This window comes from Podarcis cretensis (genome assembly GCF_951804945.1).
Source record: "Podarcis cretensis genome assembly, chromosome: 14".
NCBI lineage: Eukaryota > Metazoa > Chordata > Lepidosauria > Squamata > Lacertidae > Podarcis > Podarcis cretensis.
The window spans coordinates 8,715,591-8,735,032 of NC_137183.1; the positions used below are offsets into that span (position 1 = coordinate 8,715,591).

General features: G+C 47.2%; 1 protein-coding gene across 2 annotated transcripts in view; it reads right to left on the reverse strand.

Moving 5' to 3' along the window:
- The window catches only part of HCN4 (hyperpolarization activated cyclic nucleotide gated potassium channel 4), a 136,293-nt gene that overhangs the window by 46,364 nt on the left and 70,487 nt on the right, over positions 1 to 19,442 (reverse strand). For both annotated transcript variants that reach the window (XM_079953172.1, XM_079953171.1), the window contains exon 3: positions 4,014 to 4,175. In XM_079953172.1, the coding sequence (XP_079809298.1) occupies positions 4,014 to 4,175 (162 nt within the window). The remainder of the gene's footprint in view (positions 1 to 4,013; positions 4,176 to 19,442) is intronic.

A 19,442-nucleotide genomic window follows, 5' to 3' on the forward strand; every position in this document is an offset into this window, starting at 1 on the left:
TCCCATAATTTTTTTGAGCAGGGGGTATAAGCCATTACTGTTTAAAGTGGTATGATACTGCTGTAAGTGGGGCCTCAAGGAGCGTGAAGGGTCTGTGGATGCCGTTCTGAATTGCCAGTTCAGATCACTTCTTATTTGGCAAATTCACAGCTATAGTTCAAGAGCAAAACTCTACCTGCACAGAGCAAGTAACAAAGCATGCAAGTAACAAAAGATCACTCCCACCTGCAGCATCTTGTAGCTTTCCCCCAAAATAACATTTGCATATCTAATATATTTCCCTCTAATATACCTGAATCTGGAAGAACATGAGCAAAGCAACATGTCTCTACCTAGCACAAAATCCCACCATGAATGACTAGAGGCCAGAAGTGGCTTGCTGGAAGGAGTGGAGCAGCCAGGCTAGCCTTTTGGCTTATCAAGAGTGGGGGAAGGTGGAGGGGGGAGCACAGGTTGGCACAGTGCCAGCACAGGAGCAGAGCCAATGCAGTGCTGCCGCCATTGTGTTTGCACCGCGCTGATCTCCCCACTGCCTCTCCTTCCTGGTGAGCAACACTGACCCATCTGCCAGGAAGATAGCGTCATGGCTCTGCCCCATTCAGTGAGCCCTTCTGCGACATGCCCTATAGATTTTAAGTTGTGATGAGCAAACTGGGTTGATATTAGCTTAACGCAGCGGAAAACCTTCAGCCAAAAGGCATATATGCATCAGGGTAAACCCATAACACATTTGACGCTAGCTAACCCCCTTCAGGCATTCATTATCTGTGAAGAACAGGAATTGGGGGGGCAGTCCTCCATCCCACTGCATTAATTACCAATGGGTAATAAACGCAGGAGATAGGGCTAAAGTCTCTCCATATTACCAACACTGTCAATAATGCCTTGCCCACAGTCCCACATTTGGCTATGCAAAGGAGCATCAAACAGGCCCTATAATCAACCTCTCTCTAAACTGCTTGCCTTACAAACGTTTCTTAATATCCTTTAGAGGCTGGTCTCACTGTTTCGGGAGTATGAGAAGAGACACACCATTCCAAATCCTCTAATCGTGTCTGGAGGGTGGCGGCAGCAGCAGCAGCAGCGACTGAACCTCCATTGCTCCGCAAAAGAGCTTTAGAGTAATCAACGGTGTCTCTTCTTGGCATGAACACAGGGAAGGTATTTGCAGATGCTTGGGAATAAATATGTTGCCAACAGCACTGGCTCGAGAAGGAAAACTCCCACAAAATTTCTGCAGAAATGCAGGTTCGAGATGCTTTGACTAATTCGCAAAGCCCAAAACGACTTGAGCCTTAAGGGGTGGCTGATTCCTTATGCTCCACCTGGATTGCCGAGATCCTCTGATGAGGCACTTCTGGTGGTTCCCCACAGCCAGGAAGTTCAATTTTGGCCTTTACTAGGGACGGAGACTTTCGTGTGGCGGGTCCTGACCTGTGGAAATCCCTAACCAGGAAAGGAATAATCTACTTGTTCCTCAGCTATCTTCCAAATGTCTTCTGAAAACTCCATTGCTTAGACAGGCCTTTGCAACAGAGGTCCCGTCTTGGGCCAAATATATTTTTTGGGGGTGGTGGGTCGCACGTGTGATGTTGCGCGCATGACATGCATCATGTACCTGTGATGTCACACACATGTTGCACGTGTGTCACCAAGAGGAGGCCTTGTCCAGTGCCATGTAGCTTCAATGGCTGTGACTCCTCCTCTCTCATGCTCAGGAGAGCCTGCCTTTGATGCTGTGCCATGCTCAGCTTAGTGATTCAGCCGCCTATGCCCCATCAATATTTTTTTTTTTTGGGGGGGTGAGCCCCCTGCTAAGGAATATTGAGGGGGCTGATGACACCTCCACCCCCTAGAGTTGGCACGCCTGCTTTGCAATGTTATTTTTCTTTTCTTTTGAACCAACCACTGTTTACTGGTGTTTTCGTTTATGCTTTTGTTGATTTTATTATAATCTCAGCCCACTGAGAGTCTCAACGGCCAGAGAGAGAGACCTGAGGGGCCACATTTGACCCTCAGACCTGTTCCCACTCCTGGCCAAAGGACCAGCAAGATGTTCCTGCATCGTCAGTTCTCTTACTATTGAATCAGCTGCGGAAAGGAGGAAGGGAATATGTACATTTCCCCCCTTAGAGATTTCTGGCTGCTATTGTGACAAAAACTAAAGCCAAAATACATCCCTAAAGCACCCCTCCTTTCCCATGTTCATGTTCTACATGTGTAGGCTCTGTTTGCGGGTTCTGGTGGAAATTTAGAGGCTGGGAGTTGAGTCAGTGGGCACTGTCTTCTTCTCCTTGTCCCCCCACCCCACCCCGGTCCACAGTCCTTTTTCAATTTAGCTATGTCTGCTTCCTGATTTCAGAAGGTCTCCTTTCCCTGGGCAATGCCCACCCTGCCAGCCCTGACATGCAGGGGGAAAAGACAGAGCCCAGGATTGTGTCTTTGGAACGTTTCTGCTGCTAACCCTTCTCTCTCACTCTCAAAACCACGGCTCTTGCCATTTACAGCAGCTCCAAATAGCCTCTTCCCTCCAATAAGCTAACATGGAGGTATTTTTAGGCTGTGATCATGCCCTGATCTAGCCCATTCTTTTTTTAGATTACAAATTTAGATTCAACCTCTTTGTGTGTGCGTGTCTGTGTGTATCCAATGCTCTGATCACTTGGACACTTATCACCCTTCTTTGTTAGTTTTTGCCCTAGTTATTCTTATTTTACCTCCCTTATGCTCCAGAACAGGGAGGAAGCACCTGTGGTTCTCCCAGTGCAATTAGACTCCAACTCCTGTCAGCCCCAGCCCCAGTAAGGCCAATGGTCAGGGATGATGGGAGTTGTAGTCCCACAACATCTGAAGGGCCACAGGCTCCTCATCCCTGCTCTAAAGTTAGGGTTCTCCATGTGTGTGTAAGGTAGAGGTCCTTATGGGAACGTGAGCAATTGCAAGGGGGGGGGAGGTCTTGACCTCAGCCTCTGCATGCCAACAACTCAACCCATATTTTGATTGGGCTTTGACACAGTGGGGTTGGACTTCTATGTACAATGCATAAATGGATTCCCCTTTACTGCAATAATTTAGGAGAGTCTAAACCTGGGGGGAGGGCACCCCAGTTTCTGCCACCAACCAGAGGAACAAGAAACACGGGGCGGGGGGACTCCTTTCATCCAAGGAAGGAGGCGAGGGAAAAGGGGAAACCAGTTTGGCCCAGCCTACCAAGGCATAGAAGACACAGCTGCTAGAAAGAACTCTGCTTCTGTTGCCAGGTGACCTGAGGATGGAGGGCCAGCTCTCAGCCCAGTTTACCTGAAGGAGCATCTCCACTCCCATCGTTCAGCACCAAGGGCCTTCTGGTGGTTCCCACACTGCAAGAAGTAAAGCTACAGGGAACCAGGCAGAGTGGCACCCACCTTGTGGAATGCCCTCCCATCAGATGTCAAGGAGATGAGTAATTATATATCTTTTAGGGGAGATTTGAAGACAGCCCTGTATAGGGAAGCTTTTTAAGTTTTAATGTTTTAGTATGTTTTTATATATGCTGGACGTTGCTCAGAGTGGCTGGGGCAACCTAGTCAGATGAACAGGCTACAATTGTTGTTGTTGTTGTTTCCACTTTGCACAGAGTGTCCAAGAAGATGAGATGCAGCCTGAGAGAATTCTCAAGTGTGCATGGCTGACTTCTTCAAACTAGGGGGGGCTTGCTGAGAGTGCCATGTCTGATGGGCTTCCAAATCCTGGAGATGGACTTCCTGGGATTGCAGAATCAAGAGGAAGGAGGGCACTTAGCATCAAGGATACAAGGACCACTGGGTGGTTGTTAGCGCTTTTGTTTTTGTATTGCTGCAACCCATTGTAAGCTGCCTTGGGAACCATGTGACTGAAAGGCAGGGTCCAAGACTTGAAAACAAGTCGAGCTGAGATCAAGGCATGCAACAGCCCAAGTGAAGGAGCTACATTGCCAGTCAAAAGTGTGCTTCCCAGGCAGCCTAGAGGAACCCAGGCAGGCACGGACAACTTACCACCATGCGATTCAGTGAAACCCAGCAGTCGTCAGGGAAGTCCTGGAGCATTGGCACCAGAAACTGGAGGCAGCCGTCCCAGTGACACAGCAGCAGCATCATGCCGATCAAGTTCACGATCCGCACCACGGCGCTTGCCAGGTCATAGGTCATGTGGAAGATCTAGGAGAGGCCAATGCGGAGGGAGGGGGAGAGGGTTACCAAACAAGTACCAAGAGACGGAAAATGCATGCGCAGGAGATGGAAGCAACACATGAGGCCATGCAACCCAAGATGGAGTCATCCTCTTTGCTTTCATCACATGGACGTTTAATGCCCTTTTTAGCTCATAGTTGCCCTGCTTATTCTGACCTTACATCCCCTACGTTCTAGAGCAGAGATGGGCAACCTGTAGCTCTCCAAGTGTTATTGGTCTTCAGCCCCAGTATAGCCAATGGCCAGGGGGTAGTCCAACAACATTTTAAAGGCAATGGGTTCCCCACTCTTGCTTGAGAACTCAGAAGTTTTTGGACTGCAATTCCCAGAAGCCCAAGTTCCAGAATGGCTAAGGGCTACCTCAGAAGATGGTGGATGTTTTTAAACAGAGTTTGAATGGCTACCTGCCAGAGATTTTTTAGCTGTGAATCTTGCAATGCAGGGCTTGGCCTCGATGAACCTTGGGATCCCTTCCAATTCAGGAATTCTATGATTCTAACAATAATAATATAGCGACAATAATATATAGCCATATTTCCCAGTGCATGTGACCTCCCATAGCCATGGTTCCAATGGCAGCAGAAGCAAAAAGGGAAGCTATGCATAACTAACGAAGCAGACAACGAACGCAATCTGATGTTTAGCAATGTGATGCCTCTCTCCATTCATATTCCACCCACCTCCCCTGCCAAGCACACACCCCCGCCGCCAATATGGGGGATTCATCTTTAATTCTCATGTGCAGCCTGGGTGTGTTTCACAGATCATCTCCCAACCTGTTAACACATTCTGGCTTTACTGCCTCCTGTGAGAGAATGAAGTGTTCATGAACAAGCAGAAATTCAAGAGGGGATGACAATGACTTCAAGATGAGTCAGGCAAACCGCACGACTCTGGATTCTAGACAAAACGCTCTCCTGGAATTCCTAGGAGCTAATGTGCATGCATTCAAATATGCACAGCTGTCCAAAATCTGTCCAGTCGTCTGATTCAGGGGGCAGCGGTGGGGGTGCCTAGTGGGTACTCACCTATTTATTGTATTTATTAATGCATTTCTATCTCACCTTTCCCCTAAGGAGCCCAAGGTGGGGTGAATGGTCCCCCTTTTCCATTTTGCCCCCACAACAACCCTGAAAGGTAGGTTAGACCATGGGTAGGCAAACTAAGGCCCAAGGGCCAGATCTGGCCCAATTGCCTTCTAAATCTGTTCCGCAGATAGTCCAGAAATCAGCGTATTTTCACATGAGTAGAATGTGTGCTTTTATTTAAAATGCATCTCTGGGTTATTTGTGGGGCATCAGAATTCGTTCATTCCCCCCCCCCCAAAAAAAAATAGTCTGGCCCCCCACAAGGTCTGAGGGACAGTGGAGCGGCCCCCTGCTGAAAAAGTTTGCTGACCCCTGGGTTAGACTGAGAGATGGTGACCAGCCAAAGGTCACCAAGTGAGCATCATGAGGATTTGAACTCTGGTCTCCAAGGTCCTAGTCCAACACTCTAACCACTATGCCATGCTGCTGCTGATCTTGGGGGTTTCTATAACTTGTTTTACTTGTTTTATGCCCTCCATAGGTAACCATTCATATTTTATCTGGTTAAAGGAAAATAATATAAATATTTAGAACCTGTTTGGCTTATTTTTTTAATTTTAAAATGCAGGATATACACAAGCACACATCATTTAAATAGATTATATCGAGCTCCAGAACACTTTGGATTTTTGATCTGTTTGTCTCTATTGCCTCTTGGCATTTGTCCTTAAGGCTTGTGAGGAGCCACAGTCTAAGGCTGCATAGATACTGTACACTGAAGGCACAATTAAAGCACATGGCTTCTTCCAAAGAATGCTGAAAGCCATTGTCCCTCACAAAGCCCTCCCAGGAAAAGAGTCATTGGTAAATGTCAGGGACAACAGGATCACTGTGTGTGCTCCTGTGGAACACCAGTTTTGTAGAGTACCATTTTTCTTCTATGGTGGACATTATTCTCTTTCCAGTCTAGCCTTAAACTGTTAAATTAGGCTAGTTGTATTAATATCATATGAATGTAAGAAGAGCCCTGGCCAATGACCTATGTAGTTGCCAGGATACTACCAGCGGCTCCCAGCTGGTTGCCCAGTAAAATATAAAGACAAGGAAAAGTTTCTTATCGTCCTTTTTAATTTCAATATTACAGAGAGAGGCTATAGAACTCAGCCTCTTGGATAATGGCATTGTCCCATGTGAATCTCCACCCTCCCTCTTTCCCACTTCCTCCTTTGTCTCTTTTACGGGCGCTGCTACATGCCCTCTGCCTTTGAGCTCTTTGCTCTCCTACTTTTATGGCTCACTGGGTTCTGGGAGATGGAGGTTCTGGGGTGCTTTCTAAAGACACCGTGTCCGTCAGCTGCCATTCCAGTCCTGCCTCCTCCTCTCCCATTATTTCCCAGCTTTCCCCCTCATCTGCCTCTGAGCTGTGACCTTCCTCAAACCCCTGTTGTAAATCTGTACTGTCTTCCTTCTCCTCCTCCCTGGAGGGGTCAGGGTGGGGAGTTGGTCTCCACCATTTCTCCTCTGCCCAGTCCCTGACAGTAGTCCAGCATCTTCTGCCCCACCAACCTCAGTCTTTCCCCAGCCAGGACCCATCGGCTTGCCTTCTTACTTACAATCACTTTATCGGGTTGCCCTGCCTGTCACCTTCCTCCCCCTTAGTCCTAAATGTTGCTTATTGAAGAACTCAGCAGCAGGGGCAGGATGGAGGCAAGAGTAGAATCATAGAGTTGGAAGGGGAGCACAAGTAGAATGAGTTGGATCTGCCTGTCATAGACACCTTGTTGTTGTTGTTTAGTCGTTTAGTTGTGTCCGACTCTTCGTGACCCCCTGGACCAGAGCACGCCAGGCACTCCTGTCTTCCACTGCCTCCCGCAGTTGGGTCAAACTCATGCTGATAGCTTCGAGAACACTGTCCCACCATCTCGTCCTCTGTCGTCCCCTTCTCCTTGTGCCCTCCATCTTTCCCAGCATCAGGGTCTTTTCCAGGGAGTCTTCTCTTCTCATGAGGTGGCCAAAGTATTGGAGCCTCAGCTTCACGATCTGTCCTTCCAGTGAGCACTCAGGGCTGATTTCCTTCAGAATGGAGAGGTTTGATCTTCTTGCAGTCCATGGGACTCTCAAGAGTCTCCTCCAGCACCATAATTCAAAAGCATCAATTCTTTGGCGATCAGCCTTCTTTATGGTCCAGCTCTCACTTCTGTACATCACTACTGGGAAAACCATAGCTTTAACTATACAGACCTTGTTGGCAAGGTGATGTCGCTGCTTTTTAAGATGCTGTCTAGGTTTGTCATTGCTTTTCTCCCAAGAAGCAGGAATCTTTTAATTTCGTGACTGCTGTCATGGAGCCTGGTGCTACCTACTGTTGGCCTCTCTGCCTTCTGCCCTACCAGTCCCAACAGCCACTGGCACCGTTGCCTAGTTCACCTGTGACAACCTTCCTTAGCAAATAAGGCCCTGGCGCACAGTAGAGGCATTCATTCCTCTGCAACCCTTTCAGATATAAATGAAATGGACTCCGCCCGCAATGCTTTTCCCTGTCTAGCTGAGGGAGAGCAAAGGGAGAGCAAAGGGAGGCAGTGGAGGGGATTCCCAGGGTGTGACCCCGTTGCATCCTCTTGAGACAAGGGCATTCTGACTCGACAGCTGTGTTTCCCTGCCGTAAGCGAAGAGGGATGGCAGGAACCTCCTAGGCAGGCTGGATGACTAGTGGGGAAGAGACTCAAGCTGCCGAGCATGTGGATGTATTGGGGAAACGTTGTTGATTTATTTACACAGACAACCCAGCTGGTCTCAAGCAGCTGCCAGGCAATCTCTTTGCTCAAGTGATTGGAATCCACAAGGCAAAAAGAGAGAAGCTCCTCCAGTTCACCTCTAATGACAGAGCAAGGCCACAGGGACTGGAGGCGAGAGAGAAATCCAGTCTAGTTGTGCTATAGTTTGACAAATCCCATGATCTAGAGTTAGGAGTGAGCAGTGAGGTGGCCAATTTTGCTGATGATACTATATTGTTCCACCCAAGGGTTGTTAAAACAAAAAGGGCTTGCAAAGACCTCTGGAAGGACCTCTCCAAATTGAGGGAATGGGAAGTAAAATAGAGAATACAATTGCGTGTAAAGTGATATATGTTGGGGAGGAGGATCTTAATTTCAACTACCGTATTTTTCGCCCTATAGGACGCACTTTTTCCCCTCCAAAAATGAAGGGGAAATGTGTGTGCGTCCTATGGGGCGAATGCAGGCTTTCACTGAAGCCTGAAGAGCAAGAGGCGTTGGTGCGCACCGACCCCTCTCGCTCTCCAGGCTTCAGGAAGCTGTCTGCAAGTCTTGCACGCCCGGCGGGAGCTTGCCCCGTGCTTCGGGCAGATGTCCGCAAGCCTTGTACGCCCAGCGGGCGTTCCCGCCGGGCTTGCAAGGCTTGCGGAGAGCAGCCTGTTCTGGGGGCTGGGGTCGGGGGAAGCTCGGGCTTCCCCCGCCCCAGCCCCGTGGCTGGGGGGGCGGGGGGGAGAATTATTTTTTTATTTATTTCTCCCCCCAAAAATGAGGTGCGCCCTATGGGCCAGTGTGCCCTATAGGGCAAAAAATACAGTATATGCTTATGGAGTCTGAACTGGCAGTGACAGACCAGGAACAAGATTTAAGGTTCGCAGTATGTAGCTTGAGGAAGAGACGCACCCAGTGTGCACCAGCTGTGAAAAAGGCAAATTCCATGCTAAGGATCGTAAGGAAAATAAACCTGCCATAATGTCATTACACAAATATATGGTGCAACTGCATTCGGTATACTCGGTATACTGAATTCGGCAGTTCTGGCTGGCTGACGTCACAAAATATGTTGTAGAGTTGACAACAGTTCAGCAATCAAAATGATCAAGGGGATAGAGCTAATCACCTATTGATTATAGAATAATAAAGTAGGAAGGGACCATCTAGTTCAGGGGTCAGCAACCTTTTTCAGCCAGGGGCCGGTCCACCATCCCTCAGACCTTGTGGGGGGCCGGACTATATTTTGAAGGGGAAAAAAATGAACAAATTCCTATGCCCCACAAATAACCCAGAGATGCATTTTAAATAAAAGGACACATTCTACTCATGTAAAAACACGCTGATTCCTGGACCGTCCGCGGGCCGGACTGAGAAGGCAATTGGGCCGCATCTGGCACCCGGGCCTTAGGTTGCCTGCCCCTGATCTAGTTCAACCCACTGCAAGCAGGAATCTTTCACTCCATGTGAGGCTCAAACCCAGGGCCCTCACATTCAGAGTCTCATGCCCCTACCAGCTGATCTATCCCTCAGGCTCTATGAGGAAAGGCTGCAAAATTTGGGGCTTTTAAGTTTAGAGATAAGCCGAGTAAGAGGTGATGTGAGAAATGTATATATTGTCTTTTCAGTTTGTTCCTGCAGAAGAGGGAAATGCTTTTATTAACCATAAAAATCATAGGGCTATAAGAAAATTGCAGCTGGAGTGTGTAAGGCTATAGGAATATTGCAGTCAAGGGTGTGGGTGGCTGTTCTAGCATATTTCAAACTAGCTGTGGTCAAATGTTCTATAGGGTGTTGTTTCTTTAGAAATCATGAAGGTGGGGACTTTTTGAGAAAGATAAGTTGTGGCAATTTTCTGGAGAAATAGAGTGTATCTTTAGCAACCATGGCCAGGGGCTTTTTGCAAAACAGGTAGCTGAAACAGGTGTTACACACTTCGGTGAAATAAAGGAACCTAGCCTTATTGCTAAAACACTATGTAAGGGGACAGGTAAAAAGGTAAAGGTAAAGGACCCCTGACAGTTAAGTCCAGTCGCAAACAACTCTGGGGTTGCGGCGCTCATCTGGCTTTACTGGCCAAGGGAACCGGCGTTTGTCCGCTCCGCAGACAGTTTTTCCAGGTCATGTGGCCAGCATGACTAAGCCGCTTCTGGTGAAACCAGAGCAGTGCATGGAAATGTCGTTTACCTTCCCGCCAGAGTGGTACCTATTTATCTACCTGTTGCTGTGTGCTTTCGAACTGCTAGGTGGGCAGGAGCTGGGACCGAGCAATGGGCGCTCACCCCATCGCAGGGATTCAAACCACCAACCTTCCAATTGGCAAGCCCTTAGGGACTTTGGGGAACGGGAAAAATAAGTGGCTTTGGGGGATGAAAGAGGGAGTGGGGGGTGGATTTTACATTGCTATAATAGGCGGGTGCGATAGGTGTGAACTTTGAATGCCCCTTCCTAGTGGGCGGCAAAGGAGGGACGTGCTCAGGAAAAGGGTTTATATATTCATGCTTTGGTTAAGAAAGTGTTTGCCTGCCTTTTCAGGCCACCCACTTGCAAGTGTTTATTTTCAACTTTGCCCAGACTTTATTATTTCAAAGGAGTCCAGGAACTAAGTCCTGTATATCTCACAGGTGACATGACAGAAGTATTTAAAATTATGCAAGGTGTAGAGATGGTGGACAGAGAAATATTTTCCTTCCTCTGGCATAACACTAGATCTCATTGGGCATCCAGTGCAGCTGAATGTTGGAAGATTCAGATCACCTGGAGGAACCCGGGGTTTCAGAGAGAGGAAGGCTACAGGGGTCTGCTTTCCAAACATGTTCCCTGTGTTGGCCCAGGTAAGGTGCAATCATTGGTCACTGAAGGCCAGGGGGCGGGGCTCTTCACAGCCATCCCATTAGCATCCAGGGGTGTGTGTGTGTGTGTGTGTGGGTGTGTGTGTGTGTGTGTAAAGGAGTGGGTCTTGTTTCATTTGGTGCACCGAAAGCTGACAAAACTATTTTACAAAATTCTTTGCTTGCACAAAATAAAGGACTAGGTAAATGTTTCTGGCACATCCTTCTTCCAGTTCCTTTCATTATGACAAATGGGAACTTAACCGCCCAACAAAATAGGCTGATTTAACCCACTTGCTAAATAGCTCGAGACTTTTCACACTTGTTTATCTTTTCTATAAAAAATGAAAGAAAGTAAAAGAAACCAGAAAGGAATGTTCGTGTGAAGTGACAAAAATGCTGTCAAATCCATTTTCTATTGCGTAGAAGAATCTTACATAAATCGTAGTATGCAGATCTAAGGCAGTCTGCATGCAGTTTAGAGTGTAATCTGTTGCCAGGGCCGGATTGAACTCTGATGGAGTTTTCCCCCCTTTCTTTAATGGGAGGGAGCATCAAGGCAGCTGCTCAAAAGCCTTCCACAATGAACGCAGACGAGCTTCGGGAAACAGCAGTCGGAATAATCTGCCATTTCCAAGCTTCCGGGTTGGCGGGTGTGTATGTTTTAATAGCTCATATATATATATATACATACATATATATAGGCCAGGAGGAAAATTGTTTTCATACACATTTGTTATAGGCTGAGAATTCCACCCCCCCCCCAGATGTGGGGGGTGGGAGAGACGATTTGATAATACAAGAGCATAATCTCTACTGATTATCTACTCTGTTTTTTTTATTATTTTAAAAAATGCTGGCAGCAGAAGCCCTTAAAGAGAAGACAACTGCTGCTGATCTTTTTGAGCTGTTTTAAATAATGAAAATATGGACAGGCAGACAGAATAGATAGCTGGGATACCTGCATTGCAGGGGGTCTGACTAGATGACCCCCGGGGTCCTTTCTAGTTCTACAATTCTATGATTCTATGAAATAGAAACAATATATATATATATATATATACACACACAGTCAGAACATGGGGTGGCTAACCTGTGGGACCCTCCAGATGCTGTCAGATTCCAGCCCCCACCAGTCCCAGCCAAGCCAGTCAATGGTCAGAGTTGGTGGAAGCTGAAGCCCAGCAGCTTAAATTTAACATTTATAGACCAGACTGAAATATCACAAGGTGGTACGAAATGTGCCAAGCTTCTCCTACCCCTGCTGAACTGAAAGTAGAAGGGGAAGTTCCTGGGTCCTCCATTCAAACAAAACAGGGCAGCAACAGGATCCCCAGAGATCATCATTTTGATTTTAACTATAACAGGAAGCACCTCCTACGATTAGGGAAAACCTCAGAAATAACCCAAGCAGGCCATGGTCAAGGCACCAGGGACAGCAGGATAGCTGTGAGATTTTCGTCTGCTTAAGATGAACAAGCTATACTGGCGTACGGCAGGTCAGGGGCTCCGTAAAACTGCTTGGCTGAGACAAGGGCAGCGGCATGCTTCTCAGCTGAGCAGTTTAAAGAAATAGAGGGAGGGCCAAGCAGAGTGGGATGGCGGTTTCACTCAGCGGTGTGTCACTAGTTGAAACCGCCACGGGTCCTGAGTCCCTCTGCCTCCAGCGGCCAGTTGCAGCTTTTGTCTCCCTCGCTCACTGGACGCTGGTGATAATAATTATATGCAGGGATCAGTAAATGTGTCTGAATTATTTCTGCTAGTTATTTCTGCTAGTTACTAGGCCTAGGCGATATATCAATATATCGCCCAGGACCGGTATGAGGAGCAGACCGCAATATTGGCTTCACTCAGTGATATATCGCTGCTGAAACTGCCACCACTCCTAAGTCCCCCTGCTAGCGACTTCCTCCAGGGAGCATTGCTAGTGGAGCGACTGCCACCGTGTTCTACCCATAATACTGGTCCTGGGCGATGTATCGATACATTGCCCAGGCCTAAACGTGTGTGTGTGTGATATTCATTGTTATGCTGGACAAGTACCTGAACATTACGTACCCTTTCATTGTTCTGTTTGTTGCTACTGCGGTTTTTCTTGTTATTTAATGCATTTATTTGACGCTTTCAACAAAGAAAACGCCTCGAAGCCACTTACAAATCCATACAATACAAACAGCATGAAAAAATGAGTTAAAAGCAAGATCAAAATAAGAGGAATCTTAAAAGTGCTCATCTGGTAATACTATATATAAAAAAGGAAATCCCCCAACCCAAACTAGTTCGTTAAGAAAATCCCCAAACTCGGTTCCATGGGTGACTCTGGGTCATCTCTCTGTGGTAAAGGTAAAGGTAAAGGTACCCCTGCCCGTACGGGCCAGTCTTGACAGACTCTGGGGTTGTGCGCCCATCTCACTTAAGAGGCCAGGGGCCAGCGCTGTCCGGAGACACTTCCGGGTCACGTGGCCAGCGTGACATCGCTGCTCTGGAGAGCCAGAGCCGCACACGGAACGCCGTTTACCTTCCTGCTGGTAAGCGGTCCCTATTTATCTACTTGCACCCGGAGGTGCTTTCAAACTGCTAGGTTGGCAGGCGCTGGGACCGAGCAGCGGGAGCGCACCCCGCCGCAGGGATTCGAACCGCCGACCTTTCGATCGGCAAGTCCTAGGCGCTGAGGCTTTAACCCACAGCGCCACCTGCGTCCCTCTCTCTGTGGTAGCTTGTCTTAAAGTCTTAAGTGTCTATACGCTTATTGCATTTATAAATTTTAAATTTATTGTTGTACATTGTTTTAAATGTTTGCTTCCTTCTGGGATTGTACCCCCAGGTGTGTTTTATAAGCTGGTCTCCGACTGTAATAAATTATCTATCTATATCTATCTATCATCGGATAAAGGTAAAGGGACCCCTGACCATTAGGTCCAGTCATGATTGACTCTGGGGTTGCGGCGCTCATCTCGCTTTATTGGCCGAGGGAGGCGGCGTACAGCTTCCGGGTCATGTGACCAGCATGATTAAGCCGCTTCTGGCGAACCAGAGCAGCGCACAAAAACGCCGTTTACCTTCCTGCTGGATCAGTATCTATTTACCTACTTGCACTTTGATGTGCTTTCGAACTGCTAGGTTGGCAGGAGCGGGGACTGAGCAATAGGAGCTCACCCCGTCACGGGGATTCGAACTGCTGACCTTCCGATCGGCAAGTCCTAGGCTCTGTGGTTTAACCCACAGTGCCACCTGCATCCCTTATCTAAAGGATAATCTATCTATAAAAAGGGAAATCATTTTGAAACTCTTTTGTAAAAAAAGAAAAAGAAAGAAAGAAAGAAAGAAAGAAAGAAAGAAAGAAAGAAAGAAAGAGCAATGAATAAATTTGAGGAGGATGAGCCACTGACCAGGCATAATGGAAGGCCATGAGATCATTGGCACGACACCCTGCCTTGTTTTTATTTGTGAAGATGTGGCGGGTCCACTCCCGAACGCTCCCCACAGTAGTCTCCTTTTTTGTGTCACATTTTTGTGTCACATTTTTAGAGTTTTGGCAAAGAGTAATACAGCCCCCCACATCCCAAGCTGCTTCCTAGTATTGCTCTGTCTGGCTTGTTTTTCTCTCTGCCCCCCCCCCCTTGGCAATACTGCTGCCGCCAACAGTCCCAGCTGGCACAGCTGACTCCCTTCTAACCACTGCTGTCCCTTGCCATGCCCTGTGCCAATTGTCAATTAACCAGGGCGGATGGGTTCAACCTCCCTCCCCTCTCCCCCTGCGTCTCTCTCTCCCCCTGCATGTCTCTCTCCCCCTGCGTCTCTCTCTCTCTCTCTCTCTCCGCCAAAAGAAGAGCCCCTGAGCACAGCAGGCCTGCCAACTGGCATAAGTAAGGAAGAGGAGCTATTGATAGATTCGGTAATAGTAGAAAAGCTACAGTCAAATAATAATAAGAGAAACTCGGGGTGATGGTAATAGTGTGCTCCGGGTATGGTCTTCACACCTACCCAGTTCATATGGAAGGAAAATAAAAAGAACAGATGTCTACTTGGGGATAGGGGTGGGGAAGAAGCCTGATGGACTTTCTGAGACAGCAGGCGAACCAAAACACAGTCATCCTTCAAAATTTGCCTTTCTCTTATTTTTGAGATGCAGCTCTCCAGCCAAGACACATGTGCAAAGATGCATATTTTAGGAAGCATGCATGCATTAATTTCAGAGGGACGCGGGTGGCGATGTGGGTTAAACCACAGAGCCTAGGACTTGCCGATCAGAAGGTCGGCGGTTCGATTCCCCGTGAGCTCCCGTTGCTCGGTCCCTGCTCCTGCCAACCTAGCAGTTTGAAAGCACGTCAAAGTGCAAGTAGATAAATAGGTACCACTCTGGTGGGAAGGTAAACGCCGTTTCCGTGCACTGCTCTGGTTCGCCGGAAGTGGCTTAGTCATGCTGGCCACATGACCCGGAAGCTGTACGCCGGCTCCCTTGGCCAATAAAGCGAGATGAGCGCCACAACCCCAGAGTCGGCCATGACTGGACCTAATGGTCAGGGGTCCCTTTACCTTTTATGCATTAATATCAGGCAGCACTGCTCTGCAAAAATGCATACAGTCAAACCTCGGCTCTCAAACACCTTCTTTTGGAACATTTCGGCTCCCAAACGCTGGAAACCAGTAAATAAATGCTCTGGTTTTCGAACATTTTTCGGGAGCCGAACATCCATCATGCTTTCTGCTTGAGTGCAGGAGGCTCTTGCAGCCAACTGGAAGCCGCACATCAGTTGTTGGACATTTCAGAAGTCAAACGGGCTTCTGGAATGGGTTATGTTCAACAACCGAGGTCTGACTGTATTTTTGGCAAAATTGCACACAACCATGTATCTATAGGAAGAAATTCCCACTGACATGCTGATGAATAGTCATGAGGATTAAAAAGGAAAATCACAAACTGACATGGAAATGCGGAGAAGTGAACTCAAGACTGGAAAAATGAGAAACAGAGAGAAACCAAAATTGGCAGATTCGCCCATCCCTACATGGGATCATCGCATCATCACCCAAAGGCCTGATGATTCTGGTGGCCATTTCTCTCTGATTCCTTTCTTTCCTCTTCATCTATTAAAGGGAGTTTTCTTCCTCCACAGCTGGGGTAGCCCATGTAGTGCCCTCCATTTAACATTGGACTCCAGCTCCCATCAGCCTCAGCCAGCATGGCCAACAGCCAGGGATGAGGGAAGTTGTAGTGCAACAACATCTGAAGGACATCATGTTCACATTGTGTAGACAATGCTCACCTAGCAATAAGACTTGATACATAAAGCAAGTCCCCATGTTGACTGATAATGATGAGTCAAAAAAGACAAACGCTGACAGCCCAGACTGGTCCTGTCTAGTGACACGTACATGTCTGGAGACTAAAGATAAGAGAAAAGCACTTTGCGATAAGGTTCCTTTTAGAGCACTCCTGAGGTCCTTCCACACAGAGTAGGACAGACTACCAAGGGTCAAAGGAGAATGTGCTCCTGCATTTGCATTCCTGACACTTCAGAGGGCAAGTTCAAGAGGTTCGTGCCACGTTATGTGGATACTGGCCTTATAGGAGAGATCACACGTGGCAGAATTGAGTCTGGGAGTAGTGCAGTGGAAAGGAAGAGGGGTGGCAATGAAGTTTATTCAATTGCACAGGTGGGGTGTTTAGAAAGTAGCTTCTTTTCTTCTTTTTAAATGTCTTTGGGAAAGTTCCTTCTTCAGAGCTTAGACGGCCCAAGCTGGGCTCTAGCTCGGGCTGACAGTTTGTATTTGGGTGTCACGGCGCTGTGGGTTAAAAGCCTCAGCGCCTAGGGCTTGCCGATCGAAAGGTCGGCGGTTTGAATCCCTGCGGCGGGGTGCGCTCCCGCTGCTCGGTCCCAGCACCTGCCAACCTAGCAGTTCGAAAGCACCTCCGGGTGCAAGTAGATAAATAGGGACCGCTTACCAGCGGGAAGGTAAACGGCGTTTCCGTGTGCGGTTCTGGCTCTGGCTCTGGCTCTGGCCAGAGCAGCGATGTCACGCTGGCCACGTGACCCGGAAGTGTCTCCGGACAGCGCTGGCCCCTGGCCGCTTAAGTGAGATGGGCGCACAACCCCAGAGTCTGTCAAGACTGGCCCGTACGGGCAGGGGTACCTTTACCTTTACCTTTAATCAAGACATGGTCTTCATACCCCACCAACAGAGGTGGACAAATCAAACTATCAGATCACCCAGACTATATTACACACATGTCAGACCCTCCAAATGTCCCTATTTTCCAGGGACATCCCTGGTTTAGAGAAGCCATCCCAGTTTCTGATTTCATCCCAGAATGTCCTGCTTTCCCTTAGGATGTCCTTGTTTTCATTGGAGAAATGTTGGAGGGTATGGAGTTATCCGATCCCTGAGCCGTCTGTAGGTAATCCTGTATAGGGATGCTTTTTTAAATGTTTAATGTTTTATTATGTTTTTATATAAGTTGGAAGTTGTCCAGAGTGCAGCTCCCAACCCAATAAGATATGTGGGGTATTAATAGTAAAATTATCATTATGGAATGGGATGTCCCTGTTTTCATCGGAGAAACGTTGGAGGGTATGACGTGTCTCCACCTTGGGGAGGTGTATTATAGAAAATGCACACATTCTAGTTACAGAAATCCTGCACTCAGTTACCTGGGAGTAAACCCAAATAAACTCAGAGGTACTTACTTCTGAGTAGACATCTGACAAGTTTGCACTTTAACTAAGGAGAAACGGCACAGGGACATTGAGGTCTCTTCCTATAAGCAGCTGCTTAGAGGAGGGTGGCCTACTGAACTTAAGGGCTCTGGGAACAACTGACCTTGTCTAGCCCTGCCTGGTCACTTCAATCCTCAGGTGAGACATTCTTAGCATGCTTCTGATATCTGTCTAATGTCTGCTAAAATAAGGGCTTTTAGTGTGGTGGCACTTGCCCTTTGGAATCTTAATGAACACCAGGAGCTGGAAATTAGGCACCTACTTGAAATTCCTCTGTTCACCCAGGCTTTCCTTGACTGGCAATCTAGCTACGTTGATGTATTAAACTGATCCTCTGATTACCGGTGCATTTTGTACTTGTTTTGGGAGTGTAATTTTAGTATCGATTGATACTGTTCGCTGCCATTATCTATTTCTTTCCTTGATGCCGGCAGTATAGATCTTTTGCAAACAAACAAATAACATTTGAAAAGAGACGATCAGAAAAGTCCTAAAGCTGGATAATATTCGAGATACTGGCAAAACTCAGGAAGATGGTTATAATCTTAAGAGACTATTCCAGAGGTTGCCAGCCTGCAGCCATATATATGCCTGCTGGTGCCTTTTATGATACCCACTGTAAATTGTATAAATGTGCTTAATTTCTCTCTCTCTCTTTCTCAATAGTGTACAGTAGATGGATCAATTAATTCCTAGTGCCAGTGGCTTTCTGGAACAGCTGTTTACTAGCCACAACTAGGTGCCTTAATTGTCCAGTCAGTCGAATTCTTACTTCTCATCTTGCTGATTATTGAAAACAATAGTTAGAGAAGATTAGATTTGCATCCCACCCATCCTCTAAGGTGCTCACGCCGGTCCATAGACCCCCTCATTCCATCGTCACAACAGCTCGTTGAGGTTCCTGACGCTGAGAGCTGGGGACTAACCTGAGGTTCACTCCCTAAGCATCCTGCAAATCTGAACCCAGGAGGTTTCGCTAGTCTAACATTTAACCATTATACCATGTTGGTTATAGTACATGGGGATCTCTTTTTATTCTCCAGTGTGAAATTTATGGATTATGTGTGATTATACAAAGCAGTGATTGGTGGCCTCAAGAATCCAAGACTTTTAAAGTTCACATTCCAAAATATGAATGACATTCATCTGCTTGTTTGCTTGCATTTGAGGCCTGCAAAAAATGTGAGAAGTTAGAGTTTGCATTTCAAATTCATTTCAGCTCCCACCAGGGAAAAAAAAAATAAAAATGGTTGGATGGAGAAAACTGACTAATTGTGTCTTAGTTTTCCTTACTCTAAGCTCCAGAGCTGAACTGCATTGAACTTGAGATACTTGGATTTGCTTGGGATGGGGGAAGTGTTTTAGTACTGATCCAGATCCAATTTCAGGCAAGGGTGAGATCTGAATATTCATGATCTCATGCAACTGCTGTTGGTCCTCACAACTACCCTATGACTACAGATGCTGGAAAATTCCTATGAGAAAGAAAAATTGCTGCAGTTCACATGCTCATCTGTGGTCAGGAACAGAAATTAGCTGAGCAAATACGATCAGCATTATTTATGTAATTCATGAAGGGCTTTCTTTCTTACATTGGTTTTTTTTTACATTTTCTTTACAGTGAAATGAATGAAGTGACGTAAATAGCTACATGACTTGCATTAATCAGAGAACAAGGAGATGAGCGGCAGAAGCTGAACTGCAGCTGAAGGGAAACAGTGCTGGCTGTGACTAATATAGCTCAGAGTGGAAATCGCTGCCTTCTTACATCCATCAGTGACTCCTCAATGCACAAAGTCCTGAATGCTGACCATACAATTGTACAAAGGGCAACAAAGTGCTCTTGTTCAGGGTTCTGGTATGTCCCACAGAGAGACTTACGCTCTTCAAATAA